This window comes from Salmo salar, chromosome ssa14, assembly GCF_905237065.1.
Source record: "Salmo salar chromosome ssa14, Ssal_v3.1, whole genome shotgun sequence".
NCBI classification, from domain to species: domain Eukaryota; kingdom Metazoa; phylum Chordata; class Actinopteri; order Salmoniformes; family Salmonidae; genus Salmo; species Salmo salar.
The window spans coordinates 96,338,264-96,364,811 of record NC_059455.1 but is presented as its reverse complement, the minus strand read 5'-3'; the positions used below and the strand labels follow the sequence as shown (position 1 = coordinate 96,364,811).

At 43.8% G+C, this 26,548-nt stretch overlaps 1 protein-coding gene across 2 annotated transcripts in view; it reads left to right on the top strand.

Moving 5' to 3' along the window:
* The first annotated feature begins 17,822 nt into the window (after positions 1-17,822).
* The window catches only part of LOC106570711 (sodium-dependent neutral amino acid transporter B(0)AT1), a 29,189-nt gene continuing 20,463 nt past the window's right edge, over positions 17,823-26,548 (top strand). For both annotated transcript variants that reach the window (XM_045695071.1, XM_014143189.2), the window contains exons 1-12: positions 17,823-18,327; positions 20,453-20,593; positions 20,754-20,891; positions 22,724-22,905; positions 23,246-23,356; positions 23,607-23,719; positions 23,906-24,034; positions 24,211-24,367; positions 24,520-24,588; positions 24,766-24,901; positions 25,114-25,273; positions 26,139-26,301. In XM_045695071.1, coding sequence (XP_045551027.1) covers positions 18,177-18,327; positions 20,453-20,593; positions 20,754-20,891; positions 22,724-22,905; positions 23,246-23,356; positions 23,607-23,719; positions 23,906-24,034; positions 24,211-24,367; positions 24,520-24,588; positions 24,766-24,901; positions 25,114-25,273; positions 26,139-26,301 — 1,650 coding nt within the window. In that variant the 5' untranslated portion in view covers positions 17,823-18,176. The remainder of the gene's footprint in view (positions 18,328-20,452; positions 20,594-20,753; positions 20,892-22,723; positions 22,906-23,245; positions 23,357-23,606; positions 23,720-23,905; positions 24,035-24,210; positions 24,368-24,519; positions 24,589-24,765; positions 24,902-25,113; positions 25,274-26,138; positions 26,302-26,548) is intronic.

Here is a 26,548-nt window from a genome sequence, read left to right as displayed (position 1 = left end):
TTGTAAACAGGAAGCAGGACTTTATCTAGGACTGTATCGCCTCTAATGGTGTTGTAGTTGTGTTGATGGAAATTGGGCATCGTGTGTCTTAGTGACTTGGAATTAAAATCACCGGCAACCAGAAAAGCAGGCTGTGGATGTAGGTCTTGTTGCTTGTGTTATATCCTTGCGTAGTTCGTTATTAAGTGCCAGCTTGTTATTTTTCTTGTCATGGGGTCGGATGTATCCAACAGTCACGATAACAGCTGAAAACTCCCTCGGGAGGTAGAAAGGTCGGCATTTGACCATCAGGTATTCCAAGGCGGGTGAACAGTGGGTCGACACTTCCACCGCACACCAGTTGGCGTTGATGTAGAGCCAAACCCTCCCCACCCCGACTTCCCCGACTCTACTGTCCTGTCGGCATGATGAATGGAGAATCCATCAAGTTGGATAGCCATGGGGGGGTATCTTGTCCGACAGCCATGTTTCAGAAAAGCAGAGAAAATTGCAGTATCGAGAGTCTCGTTGGATCAGAGGTCATTCATTTTATTATTAAGTGGCTGTACTTTAGCCAATAGAATGGAGGGAAGAGGTGGCTGGTTTTCCCTTCGCCAGGATCCCCCCCCTCTCTTGCCTCTGTAACGCCGGCGTTTCCTGTTGGGTAGCCCAAAAAATGTTGGTCGGAATTACAGACAGAGCCTAGGGCAGATGAGTCAAAATTGAAGCTGGAATTGGGGTAAGGAACACAAGTACAAATTATTTACAAAATAGCTTGCAAAACAGCGACCATCCACTACGGCACCATATTTTTTCCCCCTTTATTATGTACATGCAAAGTCTTGTACTGATAGTCAGGATAAGCATTGATGTGTCACCGTGCTAGTAAATGACAGGAGCTTTTTCATCCCTCCCTTAGAGCCAAGCTAAGCTAGCATGTTTCATCACGTCACCAAACTCTACTAAATAACCATGTAAATGTATCAAAATTCACCAGAATAACCATCCAAAATATCAGGAAACTAGCTAAAGGTGTTACCTAGCAGCAATGCTATCAAAAACATGAGATGTTTGCACAGTGATGGAGTTTACAAAGGTACTGTATGCATAATCAAACATGATCATCTCCCATTAAAGAAACAAATTTGCTGTTTACTGAGGTCACATGACAAGTAAGGTCAAGGTAGCAAAATAAAGAATTCTGGTTATAGAAAACTGCCAGCAGAAAGAAATTGCCTCAAGAATCAATAGTCAGAAGGATCCAGCTACGTCAAGAGAGTGCTGGCCTTTATATTGATTGATTTTACTTCACGACTAAAGGGAACTCGCTATCGTACACGTCGATCCAGAGCATCCCAAACATGCTCAATTGGTGATATGTCTGGTGAGTATGCAGGCCCTGGAAGAACTGGGACATTTTTAGCTTCCAGGAATTGTACATTGTCATGCTGAAACTTGAGGTGATAGCGGTGGATGAATAGTATGAAAATGGGCCTCAGGTTCTCGTGCATTCAAATTGGCAATATCCAATAAAATACAATTGTACAAATACAAAAATCAATCAAATACAATTGTGTTTGTTGTCCGTAGCTTATGCCTGCCCATACCATAACCCCACCACCACGGGGCACTCTGTACACAACGTTGACATCTGTCTGCCGTCTGCCCGGTACAGTTTCAAGTTCCTTGGCGGCCGCATCACTAACAAACTATCATGGTCCAAACACACCAAGACAGTCGTGAAGAGAGCACGACAACACCTTTTCCCCCTCAGGAGACTGAAAAGATTTGGCATGGTTCCCCAGATCCTCAAAAAGTTATACAGCTGCACCATCAAGAGCATCCTGACGGGTTGCATCATTGCCTGGTATGGCAACTGTTCAGCCTCCGACCGCAAGACGCTACAGAGGGTAGTGCGTATGGCCCAGTACATCACTGGAGCCAAGCTTCCTTCCATCCAGGACCTCTACCAGGTGGTGTCAGAGGAAGGCCCTAAAAATTGTCATAACATTTCCTGTGTCAGCCAAGGGAGTACCCCAAGGTCCCACGTCCTTCTCAATTTACATCAACAACATATCTCAAGCAGTAGGAAGCTCTCTCATCCATTTATATACAGATGTTACAGTCTTATACTCAGCTGGCCTCTCCCCGGATTTTGTGTTAAACACTCTACAACAAAGCTTTCTTAGTGTCCAACAAGCTTTCTCTGCCCTTAACCTTGTTCTGAACACCTCCAAAACAAAAGTGATGTGGTTTGGTAAGAAGAATGCCCCTCTCCCCACCGGTGTGATTAATACCTCTGATATATGTTATTTTATAGATTGGATGTCTTTTATTATTCTACAATGTAGAAAATAGTAAACATAAAGAAAAACCCTGGAATGAGTAGGTTTGTCCAAACTTTTGACTGGTACTGTATATCAGTAAATGTAAATGTTTCTTTCTTTCTATATTTGTACTATTTTCTACATTGTAGAATAATAGTCAAATCATCAAAACTATGAAACAACACATATGGAATCATGTAGTAACCCAAAAAAGTGTTAAACAAATCAAAATATATTTTATATTTGAACTTCTTCAAAGTATCCACCCTTTGCCTTGATGTCAGCTTTGCACACTCTTGGCATTCTCTCAACCAGCTGGAATGTTTTTCCAACAGCCTTGAAGGTGTTCCCACATATGCTGAGCACTTGTTGGCTGCTTTTCCTTCACTCTGTGGTCCAACTTGTCCCAAACCATCTCAATTGGGTTGAGATCGGGTGATTGTGCAGGCCAGGTTATCTGATGCAGCACTCCATCATTCTCCTTACAAAGGTGTGTTTTGGGTCATTGTCATGTTGGAAAAACAAATGATAGTCACACTAAGCGCAAACCAGATGGGATGGTGTATCGCTGCAGAATGCTGTGGCAGACATGCTGGTTAAGTGTGCCTTTATGTGCGCACAGACAATGTCACCAGCAAAGCACCCAACACCATCACTCCTCCATGCTTCACAGTGGGAACCACACATGCGGAGATCATCCGTTCACCTACTCAGTGTCTCACAAAGACACGACGGTTGGAAGCAAAATTCTCACATTTTGACTCCCTTTGTAGTGCACTACTTTTGACCAGATCAAATAGCAACCTGTTCCCTTTGTAGTGAACTACTTTTGACCAGATCAAATTGCAACCGGTTCCCTTCGTAGTGCACTACATTTGACCAGATCAAATAGTAACCTGTTCCCTTTGTAGTACACTACTTTTGATCAGATCAAATAGCAACCGGTTACCTTTGTAGTGCACTACTTTTGACCAGGGCCCAATCGGGATGCACACATTCACTTCTATGCATTTTCTCCTTATTCTAAGTAAAGATTACATTCTCTTGTTGAAGTTTAACGCATATGTTGCTCTAATGCGTCAACAACTCAGCTGAAAGATCTTTTTGAGGATTGCTATTGGATATTGGTGTCACGTCCTGACCAGCAGAGGGAGGTATTGTATCAGTTGTGGTCAGGATGTGGCAGGTGGTTTGTGTTTGTTAAATGTTGTGTGGGTGATTGGACTCCCAATTGAAGGCAGGTGTGTTGAGTTGCCTTTGATTGGGAGTCCTATATAGGAGTGTGTGTGTTTTTCTTTGGGGTTGTGGGTAGTTGTTTGTGATCACTGCTTGTTTAGCCTGTCACACTGTTGCCGTCGTGAGTTTTGTTTGGTTTTCCAGTGGATACTCATCAATAAACATGAGTATCCACATTCCCGCTGCGCCTTGGTCCATTCCTAACGACGACTGTTACAATTGGTCTAAGTCTTAAACACTTTTTTTGAAGTGGTACCATGCGTTCAATCACAGCTGTTGCACTAAAAACCACTAGCAACTAATAGGTGACTAAGACGTTCTTTTCCTAATTAATTATTAATCTCGCATGACTGACTATGTCAACATACATGGCGCCGTAAATCTGTCATGATAAAATGAGATGCGTGAGATATAGAGCAGCGTTAGTTCCAGTGTTTGTCACTGGTTATTTGGATAAATTGGATAAATCAGGATTATGCAGGTGTTAGCATCTTTTGAATTTTGGAAGTGGAAGGGGAGATTTGGCCCATAGACGTGTCCGTAACTTGCAAAGAGAGAAGTTGGAGCTCTTCGTTCTGGTTCTCTTCTCTTAACACAATATGGACCCAGAACTTAATTGAGCATCTGAGCAATTACGCAAGACTTTAGTTCTGGGTTAACCGGAGATTAATATATTATCAACAAATGAAAACACTATTGAGGATAAACAAAATAAAGTTAAGTCAGGAAAGTTAGTTGTTTTGTTCTTGGGCCTGATTTCCTTCATCTCCCAGGTTCCCGGAGGAGTTCCCTACCCTGACAGACCGTCAGTATCCACTCACATGTAAATAAAATACTTGTAAACAATGAATTTGTACATTAGGGAAAGAGGGGAATATCTAGACAGTTACACAACTGAATGCATCCAACTGAAATGTCTTCTGCATTTTACCCAACCCCTCTGAATCAGAGGTCTGGGAGGATGCCTTAATCAACATCATCGGCACCCGGGGAGTTGTTGTTGGGGGTTAACTGTCTTGCACAAGGGCACAATGGCAGCTTTCTCCACCTTTACCAGCTCGGGGATTTCAATGAGCAACCTTTCAGTTACTGGCACAACACACTTAACCACTAGGCTACTTGCCGAGAATACATTTCAACAATATAAGACTGCAAGCTATTAACAGTAAGTTATTTTATGTTCTATACACTATGTGAATTATTATTTTCAGTTTTGTAAGTGGTACAGAAATCTTTCTTTTAGTATATTGATTTTAATTTAGTGTAGTATGAATTGAATGAATAGATCCAATATTTTTCAACATAGACTCTTTAGGTTTTAATGGAAAATGTTTACATATGAACAGTTTCTGTGTCTTTACATGTATGCATTTAAATAAAACATTCAGATGTTGACGGATAGTATTTGTAACGAGAGACACGAGATTTGACTTGATTGTCACGACGGTTGGAAGGAGAGGACCAAGGTGCAGCGTGGTGAGCGTACATATTATTTTTATTAGAAAAGATGCCGAACAAAACAAACACTACCCAACAAACCGTGAAGCTAAAGGCTATGTGCCATAAACAAAGTCAACTTCCCACAACACAAGGAGGGAAAAAGGGCTACCTAAGTATGGTTCCCAATCAGAGACAACGATAGACAGCTGTCCCTGATTGAGAACCATACCCGGCCAAAACATAGAAAATAAAGAACATGGAAAAAGGAACATAGAATGCCCACCCTAGTCACACCCTGGCCTACCCAAAATAGAGAATAAAAAACCTCTCTATGGCCAGGGCGTGATATTGATGTAGCCTAGTGTAGTGTTACCACACTGATAACCTTTACCTGACCTTTACCATCTGTTAATAATCTGCAGTTAATGGTGTTGGAGACACACACATGCACACATACGCACACACACACACACGCACACACATGCACACACGCACACACACACGCTCAATAAATGATCCTATTTGTTTACTTCCCACAGTGACAGTGAGACTGTGCAGTAGTGAGAGACAGGGCTGCAGCCTGCCCACCCATGCCGCTCTCTGGGTGAGTACTACAACCAACCACCATGAGATTCCCCAAGATCCCCAACCCAGGTCTGGATGACAGGATCCCATCCCACCAGGAGCTGGAGAGGATGGAGAAAGAGGAGGCTGGGGACAGGCCCAAATGGGACAACAAGACCCAGTACATGCTGACCTGTATGGGGCTTCTGAACAACAAGACCCAGTACATGCTGACCTGTGTGGGGCTTCTGAACAACAAGACCCAGTACATGCTGACCTGTGTGGGGCTTCTGAACAACAAGACCCAGTACATGCTGACCTGTGTGGGGCTTCTGAACAACCAGACCCAGTACATGCTGACCTGTGTGGGGCTTCTGAACAACAAGACCCAGTACATGCTGACCTGTGTGGGGCTTCTGAATCGGACTGGGCAATGTCTGGCTGTTCCCTTACCTGTGTCAGAGCCATGGAGGAGGTAGGGAGGGGAGTGGGGACAATGGAGGAGGTAGGGAGGGGATTGGGGTGTCATGACGTTGGCCTGTGGGTAAGGTTTATGACCCCCCCCCCCCATAAATACCTTTCTCCCTTCCCCTCTCTGACCCTACTGAAGGACTTGAATAGCCTGTGTTAAATATAGAGAGTCTGGGAACATCAAACAAATGGGGAAAAGGAACCATATTTTGGTAATAAAACCAGTTGGAAATATGCTTGGGAACGTAATGAGTATGTATGTGTAACGGCTGTCTTCATAAATGGACCAAGGCGCAGTAGGTATGTGAATACTCATCTTTAATTAAAAATAAGGAGTAAAGCATCCACTTAACACAAAAAGGTGACAACCGTGACAGTTCTGCAGGCTATAAACACAGTGCAAAAACAACCACCCACAAAACCCAGTGACAAACATACTCCTACATATATGACTCCCAATCAGGAACAACGATCCCCAGCTGTTCCTGATCAGGAGTCACAAGACACACAGAACATTCAAACACACACACAAGACTGCCACGTCCTGACCCCCAAACTACTACAACAGCTCCATCTGCTGGTCAGGATGTGACAGTACCCCCCCCCCCCTCAAGGTGCAGACCCCGGAATGCACCTAACCACAAAAAAACACCAACAAACAAAATCCCCAACAAAACCCATAAACACTAACCCTAAACAATAAGGGAGGGAAGGGAGGGTGGCTGCCGTCACCGACGGCACTGTGCTACACCCTCCCTCCCCAACCCACCTATCCTGGAGGTGGCTCAGGTGCAGGACGTGGACCTCGCTCCACCTTCGGCGTCGCCCACTTTGATGGCGCCGATAGCTGCGCCGGGCAGACGGGCCACTCGGGCTGGACCGGAGGGCAGTCTGGCCACTCGGGCTGGACCGGAGGGCAGTCTGGCCACTCGGGCTGGACCGGAGGGCAGTCTGGCCACTCGGGCTGGACCGGAGGGCAGTCTGGCCACTCTGGCAGTTCAGGGCAGTCTGGCCACTCTGGCAGTTCAGGGCAGTCTGGCCACTCTGGCCACTCAGGGCAGCTCTGGCCACTCAGGGCAGCTCAGGGCAGCTCTGGCCACTCTGGGCCACTCAGGGCAGCTCTGGTGACTGTTGACTGGCGGGCAGCTCTGGTGACTGTTGACTGGCGGGCAGCTCTGGTGACTGTTGACTGGCGGGCAGCTCTGGTGACTGTTGACTGGCGAGGCTGGGCTGACACACTAGACTCCTGATGCGTGGGGCTGGTATTGGACGTGCCAGCCTGGAGACACGCACCTCCATGCTAGTGCGTCTAGCGGGAAACACCGGACCGAAAGGGCGCGCTGGCGGTCTTGATTGCAGGGTTGGCATCACCCCTTCCGGCTCGATGCTCACCTTGCCCTGGCACCTGCGGGGCGCTGGCACTGGGCGAACTGGGCTGTGCGTCCGTATAGGCGAGATGGTGCGTGCTTCAGCGTAACATGGCGCCCTCCACCTCATATGCACCTCCCTGTAGTCACGGGTAGCTGGCTTACGGCTCTTCCACGGCCTGGCCAAGCTCCCGTGTGCCTCCACAAAAATGTTTATTGGGGGGTGCCTCTCGCGCTCGTTGCGCTCTCTCTCCTCGTAATAGCGCCTCTCCGCTCTCGCCGCTTCAATCTCCCACTGCGGGAGGCGATAATCCCCAGCCTGAGTCCATGGTCCCTCTCCGTCCAGGATCTGTTCCCAAGTCCATTCCTCCTTTTTTCTCTCCAGTGGCTTCCTCTTCTGCTGCTTGGTCCTTTGGTGGGTGGTTCTGTAACGGCTGTCTTCATAAATGGACCAAGGCGCAGCAGGTATGTGAATACTGATCTTTAATTAAAAATAAGGAGTAAAGCATCCACTTAACAACACAAAAAGGTGACAACAGTGACAGTTCTGCAGGCTATAAACACAGTGCAAAAACAACCACCCACAAAACCCAGTGACAAACATACTCCTACATATATGACTCCCAATCAGGAACAACGATCCCCAGCTGTTCCTGATCAGGAGTCACAAGACACACAGAACATTCAAACACACACACAAGACTGCCACGTCCTGACCCCCAAACTACTACAACAGCTCCATCTGCTGGTCAGGATGTGACAGTATGTCAGTTCGGTTGTCATCTGAGACATTATGACTGATGACAGGACGACATAAACTGTACCTGAGAAAGTATACACCATCTAGTTATCAGAGTAACATGGAATTGTTATGCAATTGAAATGTTTGATATTGAAATTGTTTGTTAGGAGATTAAATGTAATTTTAGCCTCCAAATGAGAGATTTGGGTTTTCATAAGGAAAGTGCCCTGCTTGATCAGTGGCCCACCCCTGTGAAGAGGAGGGGTTTTAAACGATGAAACACATCCTTCCCCCCTCTCCACTATATAAGCCTTTGACGAAAAGGTAACCAGGTTGTTCCAGTATGTGAGGTCTGCAGCCTCTACGTTAGAAGGACACACGTCAAGTACAGAACTAAGCCAACCTCGGCGTGAGCTTTGGTGGTGAATGGTATGAAGTGCACTACAGAAGTGATACTTCCTAGCCGTTGAGTTAGCAGCGGCCGCTGTAGACGTGGGCTAGGAAAGGACGGACGACGGATCCAGTCTAACAGACAGACAAAGATACCACCACGTATCCTGTTTACCACCAGAGACATTCTTCCGAGGACAGGAAGATCTGTTGGCCAACACGGCCAGCATCTACGACCAATCTACCGAAGCGCAGCTCAGAGTAAATATTTATTGCATTTTCCTTTTCCAAATGGGTGGTAATTTAGTAATGCATAAGATAATGTATTTACGATAGCATAGCTGCTGTTTCTTCGTTCCTAAGTCTTCCCGCTCTTTCATTCAAGCCCAACCCCCTTTCCTTTGTGTAACCAGCCATGATACAGGTTCCGTCAACCGGGACGTTTTCTGTATGACATCATCTGTATTCTGTGTATTTGTAATTCTGTGTGCTTAGTTTATTTAGTAAATAAATAATTAAACCCAATTTTGTATTGCTGATTCAACTTGTTAGCCAGGGTTCGTGAAGATAGCCAAGAATTTACAACTTTCATTATGAGACTGAAAATAAGATAAGGGTTAATATTGACTGCTACCGATGTAAAATATTACTAAGTATTTTAAGAGTTTATTCGGAAGATAACGGCTCTATAAACGTTCTTCCGTGGTGCCCCGACTTTCTAGTTAATTACATTTACATGATTAGCTTAATCAGGTAATATGAATTACAGAGAAAGGATTTTATAGGTTAGCATGTCATATCACTTAATCCGGCATAGCCAAAGACACGACAGGGGAGTGGGGACAATGGAGGAGGTAGGGAGGGAGGGGAGAGTGGAGAGGGGAGAAAATATTGTAATGAGTGATTGATTTAAGATTGTGTGACTGTAATTAAAAGTCCAGTGATTGGGAATGGCAACTGGATTCTGGTAGATTACATCAAATTACTTCTGGTAGACTACATCAAAGGACTTCTGGTAGACTACATCAGATGACTTCTGGTAGACTACATCAGATGACTTCTGGTAGACTACATCAAATTACTTCTGGTAGACTACATCAGATGACTTCTGGTAGACTACATCAGATTACTTCTGGTAGACTACATCAGATGACTTCTGGTAGACTACATCAAATGATTTCTGGTAGACTACATCAGATTACTTCTGGTAGACTACATCAAAGGACTTCTGGTAGACTACATCAGATGACTTCTGGTAGACTACATCAAATTACTTCTGGTAGACTACATCATTTTATCTTTTACCAGATCTAATGTGTTACATTCTCCTACATGAAATACTTACTTACAAGCCCTTAACCAACAGTGCAGTTCAAGAAGAGTTAAGAAAATATTTATCAAATAAATGAAAGTAATTATTATTATTATTTTTTTAATACTCATAAAAAAGTAACACAATAATGAGGCTATATACAGTTGTGGCCAAAAGTTTTGAGAATGACACAAATATTAATTTTCACAAAGGCTGCTGCCTCAGTTTGTATGATGGCAATTTGCATTTACTCCAGAATGTTATGAAGAGTGATCAGATGAATTGCAATTAATTGCAAAGTCCCTCTTTGCCATGCAAATGAACTGAATCCCCAAAAAACATTTCCACTGCATTTCAGCCCTGCCACAAAAGGACCAGCTGACATCATGTCAGTGATTCTCCCGTTAACACAGGTGTGAGTGTTGACGAGGACAAGGCTGGAGATCACTCTGTTATGCTGATTGAGCTCGAATAACAGACTGGAAGCTTCAAAAGGAGGGTGGTGCTTGGAATCATTGTTCTTCCTCTGTCAAACATGGTTACCTGCAAGGAAACCTGTGCCGTCATCATTGCTTTGCACATAAAAGGCTTCACAGGCAAGGATATTGCTGCCAGTAAGATTGCACTTAAATCAACGATTTATCAGATCATCAAGAACTTCAAGGAGAGCGGTTCAATTGTTGTGAAGAAGGCTTCAGGGCGCCCAAGAAAGTCCAGCAAGCGCCATGACCGTGTCCTAAAGTTGATTCAGCTGCGGGATCGGGGCACCACCAGTACAGAGCTTGCTCAGGAATGGCAGCGTGCAGGTGTGAGTGCATCTGCATGCACAGTGAGGCGAAGACTTTTGGAGGATGGCCTGGTGTCGAGAAGGGCAGCAAAGAAGTCACTTCTCTCCAGGAAAAACATCTGGGACAGACTGATATTCTGCAAAAGGTACAGGGATTGGACGGCTGAGGACTGGGGGGAAGTCATTTTCTCTGATGAATCCCCTTTCCGATTGTTTGGGGCATCGGAAAAAAAGATTGTCCGGAGAAGACAAGGTGAGCGCTATAATCAGTCCTGTGTCATGCCAACAGTAAAGCATCCTGAGACCTCATGTGCGGGGTTGCTTCTCAGCCAAGTGAGTGGGCTCACTCACAATATTGCCTAAGAACACAGCCATGAATAAAGAATGGTACCAACACATCCTCCGTGAGCAACTTCTCCCAACCATCCAGTAACAGTTTGGTTACGAACAATGCCTTTTCCAGCATGATGGAGCACCTTGCCATAAGACAAAAGTGATAACTAAGTGGCTCGGGGAACAAAACATCGATATTTTGGGTCCATTGCCAGGAAACTCCCCAGACCTTAATCCCATTGAGAATTTGTGGTCAATCCTCAACAGGTGGGTGGACAAATAAAAACCCACAAATTCTGACAAACTCCAAGCATTGATTATGCAAGAATAGGCTGCCATCAGTCAGGATGTGGCCCAGAAGTTAATTGACAGCATGCCAGGGCGGATTGCAGAGGTCTTGAAAAAGAAGGGTCAACACTGCAAATATTGACTCTTTGCATCAACTTCATGTAATTGTCAATAAAAGCCTTTGACACTTATGAAATGCTTGTAATTGTACTTCAGTATTCAATAGTAACATCTGACAAAAATATCTAAAGACACTGAAGCAGCAAACTTTGTGGAAATATTTGTGTGTCATTCTAAAAACTTTTGGCCACGACTGTACAGGGGGTACCGGTACCGAGTCAGTGTGCTGGGGTACAGGTTAGTTGAGGTAATTTGTGCATGTAGGTAGGGGGTTCTACAAACTTCAAAGTGTTTCCTTTCAAATGGTATCAATAATATGCATATCCTTGCTTCAGGTCCTGAGCTATAGGCAGTTAGATTTGGGTATGTCATTGTAGGCAGGTAATTTGAAAAAAATTGGTGAGATCCTTAAGAGATTTTTATATAAGACATTCATCGAAATTAAAGTTGCATTTATATATAAATTCTAGTCGTACTTTATCAAACGTCTTTTCGAAATCTGCCATGAAGTCCAGGTCTGGTATCTTTTCATAATGAAATTAAAAAACGTTCCACCTTCTCCACTGCTGTCCCGTCGATGTGGGGGGGTGCTCTCTCTGCTGTTTCCTGAAGTCCACACCACACTCCGAGTGCCCTCACCTCCTCCCTGTAGGCTGTCTCGTCATTGTTGGTAATCAAGCCTACTACTGTTGTGTCGTCTGCAAACTTGATGATTGAGTTGGAAGTGTGCATGGCCACGCAGTCATTGGTGAACAGGGAGTACAGGAGGGGGCTGAGCATGCACCCTCCCAGTGTTGAGGATCAGCGAAGTGGAGATGTTGTTTCCTACATTCACCACATGTGGGTGGCCCGTCAGGAAGTCTATGACCCAATTACACAGGGTGGGGTCAAGACCCAGGGCCTCAAGATAATGATGAGCTTGGAGGGTACTATGGTGTTGAATGCTGAGCTATAGTCAATGAACAGCATTCTTACACAGAGTTGAAGTCAGAAGTTTACATAGACTTAGGTTGGAGTCATTAAAACTCATTTTTCAACCACTCCACAAATTTCTTGTTAACAAACTATAGTTTTGGCAAGTCGGTCAGGACATCTACTTTGTGCATGACACAAGTAATTTTTCCAATAATTGTTTACAGACAGATTATTTTACTTATAATTCACCGTATCACAATTCCAGCGGGTCAGAAGTTTACATGAAAATGATGTCATGGCTTTAGAAGCTTCTGATAGGCTAATTGACATCATTTGAGTCAATTGGAGGTGTACCTGTGGATGTACTTCAAGGCCTACCTTCAAACTCAGTGCATCTTTGCTTGACATCATGGGAAAATCTAAAGAAATCAGCCAAGACCTCAGAAAAAATTGTAGACCTCCACCTCAGAAATAATTGCAGACCTCCACAAGTTTGGTTCATCCTTGGGAGCAATTTCCAAATGCTTGAAGGTACGACGTTCATCTGTACAAATAATACTGCGCAAGTATAAACACCATGGGACCACGCAGCCGTCGTACCGCTCAGGAAGGAGACGCGTTCTGTCTCCTAGAGATGAACATACTTTAGTGCGAAAAGTGCAAATCAATCCCAGAACAACAGCAAAGGACCTTGTGAAGATGCTGGAGGAAACAGGTACAAAAGTATCTATATGCACAGTAAAACGAGTCCTATATCGACATAACCTGAAAGGCCGCTCAGCAAGGAAGATGAAACAATAGAACTGTTCGGCAATAATGACCATCGTTATCTTTGGAGGAAAAAAGGGGAGGCTTGCAAGCCAAAGAACACCATCCCAACTGTGAAGCATGGGGGTGGCAGCATCATGTTGTGGGGGTGCTTTGCTGCAGGAGGGACTCGTGCACTTCAAAAAATAGATGGCAACATGTGGAAGGAAAATTATGTGCATATATTGAAGCAACATCTCAAGGCATCAGTCAGGAAGTTAAAGCTTGGTCGCAAATGAGTCTTCCAAATGGACAATGACCCAAAGCATACTTCCAAAGTTGTGGCAAAATAGCCTAAGGACAACAAAGTCAAGGTATTGGAGTGGCCATCACAAAGCCCTGATCTCAATCTTATAGAAAATGTGTGGGCAGAACTGAAAAAGCGTGTGCGAGCAAGGAGGCCTACAAACCTGACTCAGTTACACCAGCTCTGTCAGGAGGAATGGGCCAAAATTCACCCAACCTATTGTGGGAAGCTTGTGGAAGGCTACCAAAAACGTTTGACTCAAGTTAAACAATTAAAAGGCAATGCTACCAAATACTAATTTAATGTATGTAAACTTCTGACCCACTGGGAATGTGATGAAAGAAATAAAAGCTGAAATAAATAATTCTCTCTACTATTAGGACCCTGTCAGGAATTGTGAAAAACTGAGTTTAAATGTATTTGGCTATGGTATATGTAAACTTCCGACTTCTACTGTATTAGGCCATAACACAGTTACAGGAATAACCAGTCGTGTCCCCTTTCAGACAGGTGTATTTTTAATGGTGTCTAATGACCCAGAGCACTAGTTTTGCTGACTATCCTGAAATGTATAATGGCCACACATGTTCTGGAAAATTCTCAATAAAATGTCCTTCCCTATAAGCCTGCTAAATGTCTGCCAATTTGTTTACTGTAAGATAGCATTGTATCTGGTCAAACACAATTTTTTCCAGAAGTTTACTAAGGGTTGGTAACAGGCTGATTGGTTGGCTATTTGAGCCAGTTAATGGGGCTTTACTATTGTTAGATAGGGGAATAACTTTTGCTTCCCTCCAGGCCTAAGGGCACACACTTTCTAGTAGGCTTAAATTGAAGAAATGGAAAATAGGAGTGGCAATATCGTCCGCTATTATCCTCAGTAGTTTTCCATCAAAGTTGTCAGACCCCTGTGGCTTGTCATTGTTGATAGACAATCATTTTTTCACCTCTTCCACACTCACTTTACAGAATTCAAAATTACAATGCTTGTCTTTCATAATTTGGTCAGATTGTCACGAATAATGTTGTGGTGTTGCAGGGAAGACCAAAATGCAGCGGGTATATGGATACTCATTCTTTTAATGAAAAAATGTATAGCATCCACAGAACAAAAAAAACAAAACAATAAACAGTACTCACGACTCACAACAGTGTAGCAGGCTCAGTAACGCAGTGCTCACAAACAATTCCCCACAAACACACAGACAAACACACCCAACTAATATAGGACTTCCAATCAAAGGCAACACTACACAGCTGCCTTCAATTGGAAGTCCACCCCAATTACCTCTACATAGAAACACCCAACCTAGACAGAACATAGAAAACACAACTTCTTCTGCCACGACCTGACCAAAACTTATACACCTACTCCACCTGCTGGTCAGGACGTGACATTACCCCCCCCTAAAGGTGCAGACCCCGAATGCACCTTCAAAAGAAAAAAACAAAAAAAACACCCAAAACAACCCGAAAAAAATTCCCCCTAACTACAGGGAGGGAAGGGAGGGTGGCTGCCGTCAATGACGGCACTGTGCTACACCCCCCCTCCCCAACCCACCTATGTTGGAGGCGGCTCAGGTGCGGGACGTGGACCCCGCTCCATCCTCGTCGTTGCCCACTTCGGTAGCGCCCCTGGCTGCTCCGGAAGACTAGTAGGCGCACCTGACTTTGCCCGACTGGCGGGCGACTCTTGCCGTGGCCGGCCGGCGGGCCACTCTGGCTGATCCGGGCCGGCGGGCCACTCTGGCAGCTCCGGGCCGGCGGGCCACTCTGGCAGCTCCGGGCCGGCGGGCCACTCTGGCAGCTCCGGGCAGTCTGGCCACTCTGGCAGCTCCGGGCCGGCAGGCCACCTGGCAGCTCCGGGCAGTCTGGCCACTCTGGCAGCTCCGGGCAGTCTGGCCACTCTGGCAGCTCCGGGCAGTCTGGCCACTCTGGCAGCTCCGGGCAGTCTGGCCACTCTGGCATTTCCGGGCAGTCTGGCCACTCTGGCAGTTCCGGGCAGTCTGGCCACTCTGGCGGCTTCTGACTAGCGGGCGGCTCTGGCGGCTTCTGACTAGCGGGCGGCTCTGGTGACGTACGACTGGCGGGCAGCTCTGGCGACTGTTGACTGGCGGGCAGCTCTGGCGACTGTTGACTTGCGGGCAGCTCTGGCGACTGTTGACTGGCGGGCAGCTCTGGCGACTCTTGACTGGCGAGGCTGGGTTTACGCACTAGATGCCCGATGCGTGGTGCTGGTACTGGATATGTCAGCTTTGAACCACACACCTTAGGGCTAGTGCGTGGAACGGGAAACACCGGACCGTAGAGGCGCACTGGCGGTCTTGTACACCTGTTCCGGAGGATCTGCTGGATGATCATCAGCTGTCTGATGCTGTTGTTTGTGAAGGAGTTCCCACATATGCCAATGAGAGTGAATGAGTGCTTAATCAGATGACCTGGCCTCTACAATCACCCGACCTCAACGCAATTGAGATGGTTTGGGATGAGTTGGACCCCATTTATAACATTTCTGACATGCGTTTTTCTGGATATTTTTGTTGTTATTCTGTCTCTCACTGTTCAAATAAACCTACCATTAAAATTATAGACTGATCCTTTCTTTGTCAGTGGGCAAACGTACAAAATCAGCAGGGGATCAAATACTTTTTTCCCCCAAAGTATGACATTTCAGGGGGTTTTTAAAATAAATTAGCAAACCCTGTTTTTGCTTTGTCATTATGGGGTAGATTGATGAGGGGAAAAAACAATTTATTCAATTTTAGAATAAAGCTCTAACTTAACAAAATGTGAGAAAAGTCAAGGGGTCTGAATATTTTCCGAATGCACTCTATATTTTATTCACTTCGTTTTAATGTATTTATTTTAAGAAAAACACAGATTTTGTGTGATTCCGGTATTAAAAGTCTTCTGTTTGTTTATTTTTACAATTGGTGTGATTTTGAATAAGATACACAGCGACTGATGATTTGACGACTGCAACTACTGTTGTTTTATAAGGACCAGTGGATGTTGTTTTGACCAATCTGTTTAATAAGAGCTGAGGACCAGTGGATGTTGTTTTGACCAATCTGTTTAATAAGAGCTGAGGACCAGTGGATGTTGTTTTGACCAATCTGTTTAATAAGAGCTGAGGACCAGTGGATGTTGTTTTGACCAATCTGTTTAATAAGAGCAGAGGACCAGTGGATGTTGTTTTGACCAATCTGTTTAATAAGAGCTGAGGACAAGTGAACATTGGTTTGACCAACTCTCTGTACAATAACAATGGCCTGAGTCATTACCATATATTTTTATAGTGTGTTATTTTGTCTTTTATTACACAGAAAATACATGAGAGAATACTGTCAGCTAACTACCAGTTCTAAATGATTAACATTACTTTACTAAGGAAATACCACTCTCACTCCTAAATCATTAACATTCTCAAAGAGGTATGAGGTAAGGTAAAACCCCATCAACAGGAAAAGCACTTTTATTAATGCACACAACATACATAAACAACTTTGTATAAAATACTGGCATACATACTGTATTTCTTCTAAAGAACTATCCAAAGCATTTTGATTTTATTGTCTATAAAATGAAAAGCTCCACTATCAATGTATTATCAATAGAATCTGAGAAAGTTTAAACTTTAACCATCATTTTGCAAACTAAATCACGTTCAGCTATTGCTTCCATAAATATTGGGGTCTAAGGGGCAATGAACCCCAAAAGTGATACAATCTCCGCCTCGTATCTCTCTTCACAATCTTTTGTGTTTTTCCACAACCTCTGAACTTTGCCCGGTTCTGTCTGTGTTCCCATTTGAAACTGATTCCAAGATTCCATATAAAAACATAATATGGTTGCCACGCCCTGACCGTAGAGATCCTTAATATTCTCTATGTTTGGTTAGGTCAGGGTGTGACTCGGGTGGGAAAGTCTATGTTTTCTATTTCTTTGTGTTTGGCCCGAGTGTGGTTCCCAATCAGAGGCAGCTGTCTATCGTTGTCTCTGATTGGGGATCATATATAAGTTGTCATTTTCCTTTTGGGGTTTTTGTTGGGATCTTGTTTTCTGTTTAGTGTCTGTGCCTGACAGAACTGTTCGCTTTCGTTTTGTTGCTGTAATTATTTTGTTTTAGTGTTTCTTGAATAAACGAATCATGAACACTTACCACGCTGCGCCTTGGTCTACTTCTACAACCAACGAGAGCTGTTACAATGGTTTCTAAATTGTTTACAGCCTGTGCACCCATGACCCCATCTTTGACAATTACGTTTTTTTATTGACTGGTAGAGAGGTTGGGACGGTGGTTAGTTACCCTGAGGGATTGACCTGCGGCGTGGCATCATCATCATCAGGTTATCCATTAGACAGGAGCTTTCTATAATCTGATTCTAAGCAAACAAAGAACATTAAATGATGATGCTGAATCACTCTCACACTCTCTTCCTGGTGCCTAGCCGGCTTTGCTCCCTCCCCCAAATATATAAAAGTGACATCCCTGATACTGGCTCTTTCATCTGAGGGAAGCATCAGACAGACATATAAGTCAATCCACTGAGGTAAATGAAGGAGAAGATCATAGCACTGGATAGTGCAGGATAGGATATCATTCAAGGACCTCCACAGGAACCTGCAATGAGACAGAGAAGCGATTCAGATCAGGATTACAGATCAAACACTGGAGTAAAGATACAAACACACAACCAGTGAATTCAAGTGGACAACTGAATAACTGTGTCCACGCTACAGAATAAGCATTGGTTCAGAGTGCTAGAACCTCGGGCTAAAACACACTGGACTAAACTGAAAACCAGAGGTTGATCTACTATTGAGCTAAACTACTGCTGAGAGCTGAGCATGCCAGAGGAGGGTATGGAGGACAACAAGGTGGGAGAGGAGAGACCCAAGTGGAACAACAAGGCAGAGTACCTGCTGACCTGCATTGGCTTCGCTGTGGGGCTGGGGAACGTGTGGCGCTTCCCCTACCTCTGCCAGATTTACGGAGGGGGTATAGATGCTTTTACACGTATTTTCTTTAGTTTTTCCCCTACAACTTTGTTCATGTTAAACAAGTCCTCTGGAGACCTGAGTGGTTATATGTTTTGGTGAAATTCTATCATTTTAACATTTTAACTAAATTCCAATTTTGAACACTAATATTTTAGATTAAATTGACACTCCATTTAACAATATCCTTATTTAACATGAACATTTTAACTCCAAATTAACTATTTAAAATTTTAACTCCATTAAACATGTTCACTTTTATTTCATATTTAACCATTTTTTTGTTTGTGTTGACTTGATTTTATCGTCATTATATAACATTTTAACTCCATACACTTTTAGTGTATTTCCATTTTACATTTTTGGTGTGGTTCTGTGAAATGTACACCGTAGTGGGCACTAATAGTAACTATGACACTTTGCAGACACTTTGTACAGTACTTTTCCCCCGACAGCACTGATAACATCAGAAACCACGTCTGGTGCGCTCAGGCTGTTCCATTTTGTATCGTTTTATCTGGCCTGTGAGAACCACAATTATTAGCACAAGTGACTCTAGCTTAGTGTTAAAGTGTTAAAAAAAAAATGTTAAGAATAGCTGACATGTTTTAGGAACAAAATTACAGGCATTACCGTAATTTATTTTCTTATGTTATACATACAGCTTCTGCCATAGAAACAAACGGAACATGGTTTGGTGTCCGTGGTTGCACGTTTACGATGCAGAAAAACGCTTGTCTCTAGCCCAAAACCGTGAAAAAAATAAAGACATATTTTAGTGGAGCAAAGTACAATTATTTCTAGAATCGATTCGCGGGACACTCTTAAAGTGGTACACACAAATTATCATCATGAGTAAACGACTATGAAAATAGTGCAAATAAACACTATTTAATCTATAAAGAATGTTTATCACAAAAAAAAACATATTATTTGCAGCACGGATCAGATGAGATGGAGGTCACTAAATAAATAATAGGTACATTTTAGGTGTGCCGCATAATTTTTTATCCCATTTTAGTTGTGCCACAGTCCAAAAATGTTTGGGAACCACTACCCTACAGTACTTCTACTTTTGACCTATTGAACTGCATATCTTAAATTGTATTGGATCTGGGTCCGGTCTGTAAATCAGGGCTCCAGAATTTAAAAAAAATCCCTGGTGGCACTGGTGGTCTGAAATAGTGAACGTCCAATCCCAGGAATGCTACTAAAGCTCTGTTTAAACTTGTGGCAGCCAACCTAATAAGGTCACCCAACCTTATTACGGGTGACCTTATTACGGGTGACCTTATTGCGGGTGACCTTATTGCGGGTGACCTTATTACGGGTGACCTTATTACGGGTGACCTTATTACAGGTGACCTTATTGCGGGTGACCTTATTACGGGTGACCTTATTACGGGTGACCTTATTACGGGTGACCTTATTACGGGTGACCTTATTGCAGGTGACCTTATTATGGGTGACCTTATTACGGGTGACCTTATTGCGGGTGACCTTATTATGGGTGACCTTATTGCGGGTGACCTTATTATGGGTGACCTTATTCCGGGTGACCTTATTGCGGGTGACCTTATTACGGGTGACCTTATTGCAGGTGACCTTATTATGGGTGACCTTATTACGGGTGACCTTATTGCGGGTGACCTTATTACGGGTGACCTTGTTACGGGTGACCTTATTGCGGGTGACCTTATTACGGGTGACCTTATTACGGGTGACCTTATTACGGGTGACCTTATTGCAGGTGACCTTATTGTCGTAGCAGGCACAAGGATACTCTCCCTGAATTCCCATGAATTCCAAAATTAGGGTTAAGTTTAGGGTTAGGATTAAGGTTAAGGTTAGGGTTAGGATTAAGGTTAAGGTTAAGGTTAGGCATGGCTAATTAGTTGAAATGTTGTTGACAGTTAGTTGAACATTTACAAACCAAGCATATATTTCGGAAAGTGTTACACAGATCAAAGGCTCCTTTCCAAATGGCAACCTATTCCCTATGGGAAACGGTCAAAAGTAGTTTACTATATGGACACTTTAAAAAACCTAGGGGCAAAATCATTCTACTCTGACCTGATTCCACATTAACCTTTGTTTGTCCCATGTCCAATTTCTCCTCTCTCCAGGTGCGTTTCTGATCCCCTACCTGATAGCCCTGGTGTTTCAGGGTCTGCCTCTGCTCTACTTGGAGCTGGCTATAGGACAGAGGCTCCGCATGGGCAGCATCGGAGTCTGGAACTCCATATCACCCTACCTGGGAGGAGTAGGTAGGTGATGAAACCCTGATGAAGACAGCTTAGCTGTTGAAACGTTGGTTAAATCAATTATTTCATCGGAGTCATTAAATTGTGCAGTTGTTTCTTCCTCTCAGGAGTAGGTGGGTGGCTGCTGTTTGGTGTTTCTGATCTACACTCCCATGTCCATCAGGTGTAGCCTCTATGGTGGTGTCCTTCTGTGTGAGTCTGTTCTACAACACTATCGTGGCCTGGGTCCTCTGGTACCTCTTCAACTCCTTCCAGGAACCCCTGCCCTGGAGCCAATGTCCCCTCAACCACAACAACACAGGTATGAAGCGCTTTGAGTACAACAGTTGGTAGAAAATCGCTACAGTTGAAGTCGGAAGTTTACATAGACTTAGGTTGGAGTCATGAAAACTCATTTTTCAACCACTACACTAATTTCTTGTTAACAAACTATAGTTTTGGCAAGTCGGTTAGGACATCTACTTTGTTCATGACACAAGTCATTTTTCCAACACTTGTTTAAAGACAGACTATTTCACTTATAATTCATTGTATCACAATTCCAGTGGGTCAGAAGTTTACATACACTAAGTTGACTGTGCCCTTAAACAGCTTGGAAAATTCCAGAAAATTATGTCATGGCTTTAGAAGCTTTTGATATTGACATCATTGACATCATTTGAGTCAATTGGTGTACCTGTGGATGTATTTCAAGGCCATACCTTCAAACTCAGTGCCTCTTTGCTTAACATCATGGGAAAATCAAATGAAATCAGCCAAGACCTCAGAAAAGAATTGTAGACCTCCACAAGTCTGGTTCCTCCTTGGGAGCAATTTCCAAACACCTGAAGGTACCACATTCATCTGTACAAATAATAGTATGCAACTATAAACACCATGAGACCAAGCAGCCGTCATACCGCTCAGGAAGGAGACGCGTTCTGTCTCCTAGAGATGAGGGTACTTTGGTGCGAAAAGTACAAATCAATCCCAAAACAACAGCGAAGGACCTTGTGAAGATGCTGAAGAAAACAGGTACAAAAGTATCTATATCCACAGTAAAACGAGTCCTATATCGACATTACCTGAAAGGCCGCTCAGCAAGGAAGAAGCCACTGCTCCAAAACCGCCATACAAAAGCCAGACTACGGTTTGCAACTGCACATGGGGACAAAGATCGTACTTTTTGGAGAAATGTCCTCTGGTCTGATGAAACAAAAATAAAACTGTTTGGCCATAATGACCATCGTTATCTTTGGAAGAAAAAGGGGGAGGCTTGTAAGCCGAAGAACACCAACCCAACCGTGAAGCACAGGGGTGGCAGCATCATGTTGTGGGGGTGCTTTGCTGCAGGAGGGACTGGTGCACTTCACAAAATAGATGGCATCATGAGGAATTAAAATTATGTGGATATATTGAAGCAACATCTCAAGACATCAGTCAGGAAGTTAAAGCTTGGTCGCAAATGAGTCTTCCAAATGGACAATGACCCAAAGCATACTTCCAAAGTTGTGGCAAAATGGCTTAAGGACAACAAAGTCAAGGTATTGGAGTGGCCATCACAAAGCCCTGACCTCAATCCTAAAGAACTTGTGGGCAGAACTCAAAAAGCGTGTGCGAGCAAGGACGCCTAGAAACCTGACTCAGTTACACAAGCTCTGTCAGGAGGAATGGGCCAAAATTCACCCAACTTTTTGTGGGAAGCTTCATGAAGGCTACCTGAAACGATTGACCCAAGTTAAACAATTTAAAAGCAATGCTACCAAATACTAAGTGAGTGTATGTAAACTTCTGACCCACTGGAAATGTGATGAAATAAATAAAAGCTGAAATAAATCATTCTCTCTTCTATTATTCTGACATTTCACATTCTTAAAATAAAGTGTTGATCCTAACTGACCTAAGACAGGGAATTTTTACTAGGATTAAATGTCAGGAACTGTGAAAAACTGAGTTTAAATGTATTTGGCTAAGGTGGATGTAAACTTCCGACTTCAACTGTATATAAATCCAATGAATTATTGTTATTATTAGTTTATTCAAGCTATTTGTTCATTTGTCAGGGACCATGTTTGTAGGTTGGACCATAGTTGAAGAATGAACAGCAAGTGTACATTATGTAATTTGACCAAAGTGAATTATAATTTGAACCAGGGTACGTGGAGGAGTGTGTAGAAAGCACGCCGGTCAACTACTTCTGGTACCGTCAGACCCTGAACATCACTCCTAACATGGAGACCAGTGGCTCTCTACAGTGGTGGATGGTGGTCAGCTTAGCTACCGCCTGGTCTATCGTTTACATCTGTTTTATCAGGGGGATCGAGACCATCGGCAAGGTGAGAGGCAGACAGTGTGCTGCATTTTACCTCTGGGGGGGTAAAGTTAGGACTGGGGAGGGAAGTGCTACTTGGATCTGTGCCAGTGTTTTAGAGGGAAAAAAATGTAAATATTATTAAATGGTTGTGAATGATAATTCATAAAGGCAATAAGAATGTGTTGGCCTTTGTTTTGGGCATTGTGCTATGGCACACTGGCTTTTAAAATATTCTAATTACGTCAGCCAACTTTGGAATTATGATATTTGTTGGAATTTTTTGTTGCAGCTCAAAACAACATTTTAATTTCTTCTCTTCCTACAAATATTTATATACCTTTTCATCACCTGTCTTATTACAGGCTGTGTATGTAACAGCAACATTCCCCTACCTGGTACTAACTATCTTTCTGGTGAGAGCCCTGACCCTACCTGGATCATCTGAAGGTCTAATGTATCTGTTCACACCTGACGTAAGTCCTGTCTGTCTGTCTGTCTGTCTGTCTGTCTGTCTGTCTGTCTGTCTGTCTGTCTGTCTGTCTGTCTGTCTGTCTGTCTGTCTGTCTGTCTGTCTGTCTGTCTGTCTGTCTGTCTGTCTGGGAGACAGAGAGAGCGAGAGAGAGACAGAGGGAAAGTGACGTCTTGACAATCCACCTGATTTGTAATAATGTAAAAAATATATTCCAAACTACAATATGTGTTTCTGTCTGTGTGTCTCATCAGTGGGAGATCCTGAAGGACCCGCAGGTATGGCTGGATGCTGCTACTCAGATCTTCTTCTCTCTGTCAGTGGCCTTTGGTGGACTCATCTCATTCTCCAGTTACAACAGCCAGAAGTGAGCCCAATGGTCAATCATTATTAGTAACATCAACCTTTATGGGTCCAGCATGTCATTCGTCCCCCAAGGCTTTTAATTTACCATACCGTTCACCTCCCTTGACAAGCCTCCCTCGCTGTTCCACCATTGACCAATAATTTGCATTCACTTCACTTTGTTTTTTTTGTCTGTGTGTTTGGTAAGGAATAACTGTGAAAGGGATGCTGTTTTAGTGGGGGTTATAAACAGTGCTACATCAATCTATGCCTCCATCCCCATCTTTGCCATCCTGGGATTCAAGGCCCACACCAACTATGTCACCTGTCTGAATGGGTAGGTGTGATAAAATGGACGTTTATTTGGCAACATTTGCTAAATCATGAAACTAGTTTGCAGTCAAGTTGTGAAACCTTTATATTCTACCTTGTGTGTTTGATATCCTCTGGAAAAGCAGATGCAAACTCAACCAAAACAAATGACCAATATGTTTCTCTTGTTGTAACTTACAGTAACATCTTAGCACTGACCAATGAGTTTGATATTGGCGACATGAACATAACAGTTGAAAACTACGAGCAGTGGTTTGACTCTTTAAATGGGACACAACCATCTCGAGTGTCCGATCTCAACCTGAAGACATGCGACCTGCAAACCTTCTTGGATCAGGTACTATACTCAGGAGTTAAACTACCTCAGTGCAACAACAAAAAAACGACCTCAGGAGTTGAGTCAAGTTTTCTTGATATTCAACCCTCACTCGCTGCATAAAAGAAGCTAATTGGTTGTCTTGTTTCCATCTCTCTCCATCCTCCCTCCAGAGTGCGTCTGGTACTGGGTTAGCGTTCATCGTGTTCACAGAAGCGGTGATATCGATGCCTGGCTCTCAGGTATGGGCTGACCCTTTGTTTTATTTTTTATATTACTTCTTTAAAAAAAACTACAGTTCAAATACAGAGACAACTCTGTGTTGAACCCAGTTAAATTCATCTGTATCTGATTAGATTCCTGTCTGATTGACCAGCTGAGAGCTGTGTTGTTGTTGTGATTCCTGTCTGTTTGACCAGGTGTGGGCTGTGCTCTTCTTCATCATGCTGTTCAGTCTGGGTCTGTCCTCCATGTTTGGTAATCTGGAGGGCGTCCTCACGCCCCTTCATGACCTCAAACTGGTGCCCAAGTGGATGCCCAATGAGCTCTTCACAGGTAAAAGCCAAAAAGGAAATGATCAGATTTTTTAATGTTTCGATTTTGAATAATGTAGGACAGACTGCAGCCCTGGCTTACCCCTTGCCAATGTGTTACGAATAACTGTTCTTTTGGGAATGATCTTAAAACCATAGTGGTTTTCTCCGACCCCTCTCTTCCCACTTTCTCCCCCCCCCCCACTTCCCCCCGTTTGCTCTTTCTCTCTGCAGGATTGATCTGCCTGGTATCGTTCCTGGTGGCTCTGATATTCACTATGGCTTCAGGGAACTACTGGTTGGAGATTTTTAACAGTTACGTGGGCTCTGTACCTCTCCTCATCATCGCCTTCTTTGAGATCATCGCTGTGGCATACATCTACGGAATAGGACGGTAAGAGCCTCATAATAATACTATAGTTATCCTGGTTTGAACTGTAATGAGCGTCTTCCCACTGGGCACACACACTGGTTGAATGACTTTGAACCAACGTGGAATAGACGTTGAATTGACGTCTGTGCCGCAATGTCTTGTCTTTAGAATGGGGCAGATTGCTAGGAACCTCTCAGAGGAACATGTCTGTTGTTGGTCTGTTAAACCTTTAAATATAGCAGTTGTTCACCTAATCTTTGGGTTCAGCATTTTCTGCAAGTCCTTGATCCAGGGTCACCTGCAAGTCCTTGATCCCAGGACACCTGCAAGTCCTTGATCCAGGGTCACCTGCAAGTCCTTGATCCAGGGTCACCTGCAAGTCCTTGATCCCAGGACAGCTGCAAGTCCTTGATCCTGGGTCACCTGCAAGCCCTAGATCCTGGGACATCTGCAATTATTGAACCATGGTCATCTGCAGTTCTTAGGAAATAGTTCTTAGATGTCCCGGGATCAAGGACTTGCAGGTGACCCTGGATATAGGACTTGCAGATGTCCGGGGATCAAGGACCTGCAGATGTCCCGGGATCAAGGACTTGCAGATGACCCAGGATTAAAACCAAATCGGTCACAAGTGGATTGTGTCGGGAATCGTAAAGTTGTGGAAAATCCTGAACCTAAAGATTTACATTTACATTTTACATTAAAGATAAGGTGAACTGCTTTATTTAAAGGTTTAATAGACCAACAACAGACATGTGGGGAGACAGATGCCTGTCTACTCTTTCATCTGATCCTCTTCCATCTCTTCTCCTCTCTTCTGTCTGAGCCTGTAATGACGTGTTATTTTTAAAGCCTCTTCTGACTCTACACGTTTCTGTCTCCGTAGGTTCAGTGATGACTTGGAGTTCATGACAGGACATAGACCCAACATCTTCTGGAAAGTCTGCTGGTTGGTCATCAGCCCTCTGATGCTGTTGGTGGTGTTGGTGGCGTACGTTGCCGTCCAGGCCCAGACACACCCCACCTACCCAGCATGGAATCCTGACTATGTAAGACCAATGACTGGCAGATAGCTACATCTAGGAGTGCAAAAACCCAGTAACTTTCCCACATTTCCCAAGTATTCAAGAAATCCTGGTTGAAGGATTCCGGATTCCCTGCTTATTCCCTCCTGATTCAGGGAATCTTCCAACAGGGATTTCTGATAAACATGGGAGTTTTGGGAATATCTATCAGGAACATGTATGCTGTATTAGTGTGGAGCATTTTAAGTATTCTGCTCAGATCAGCTAGGCT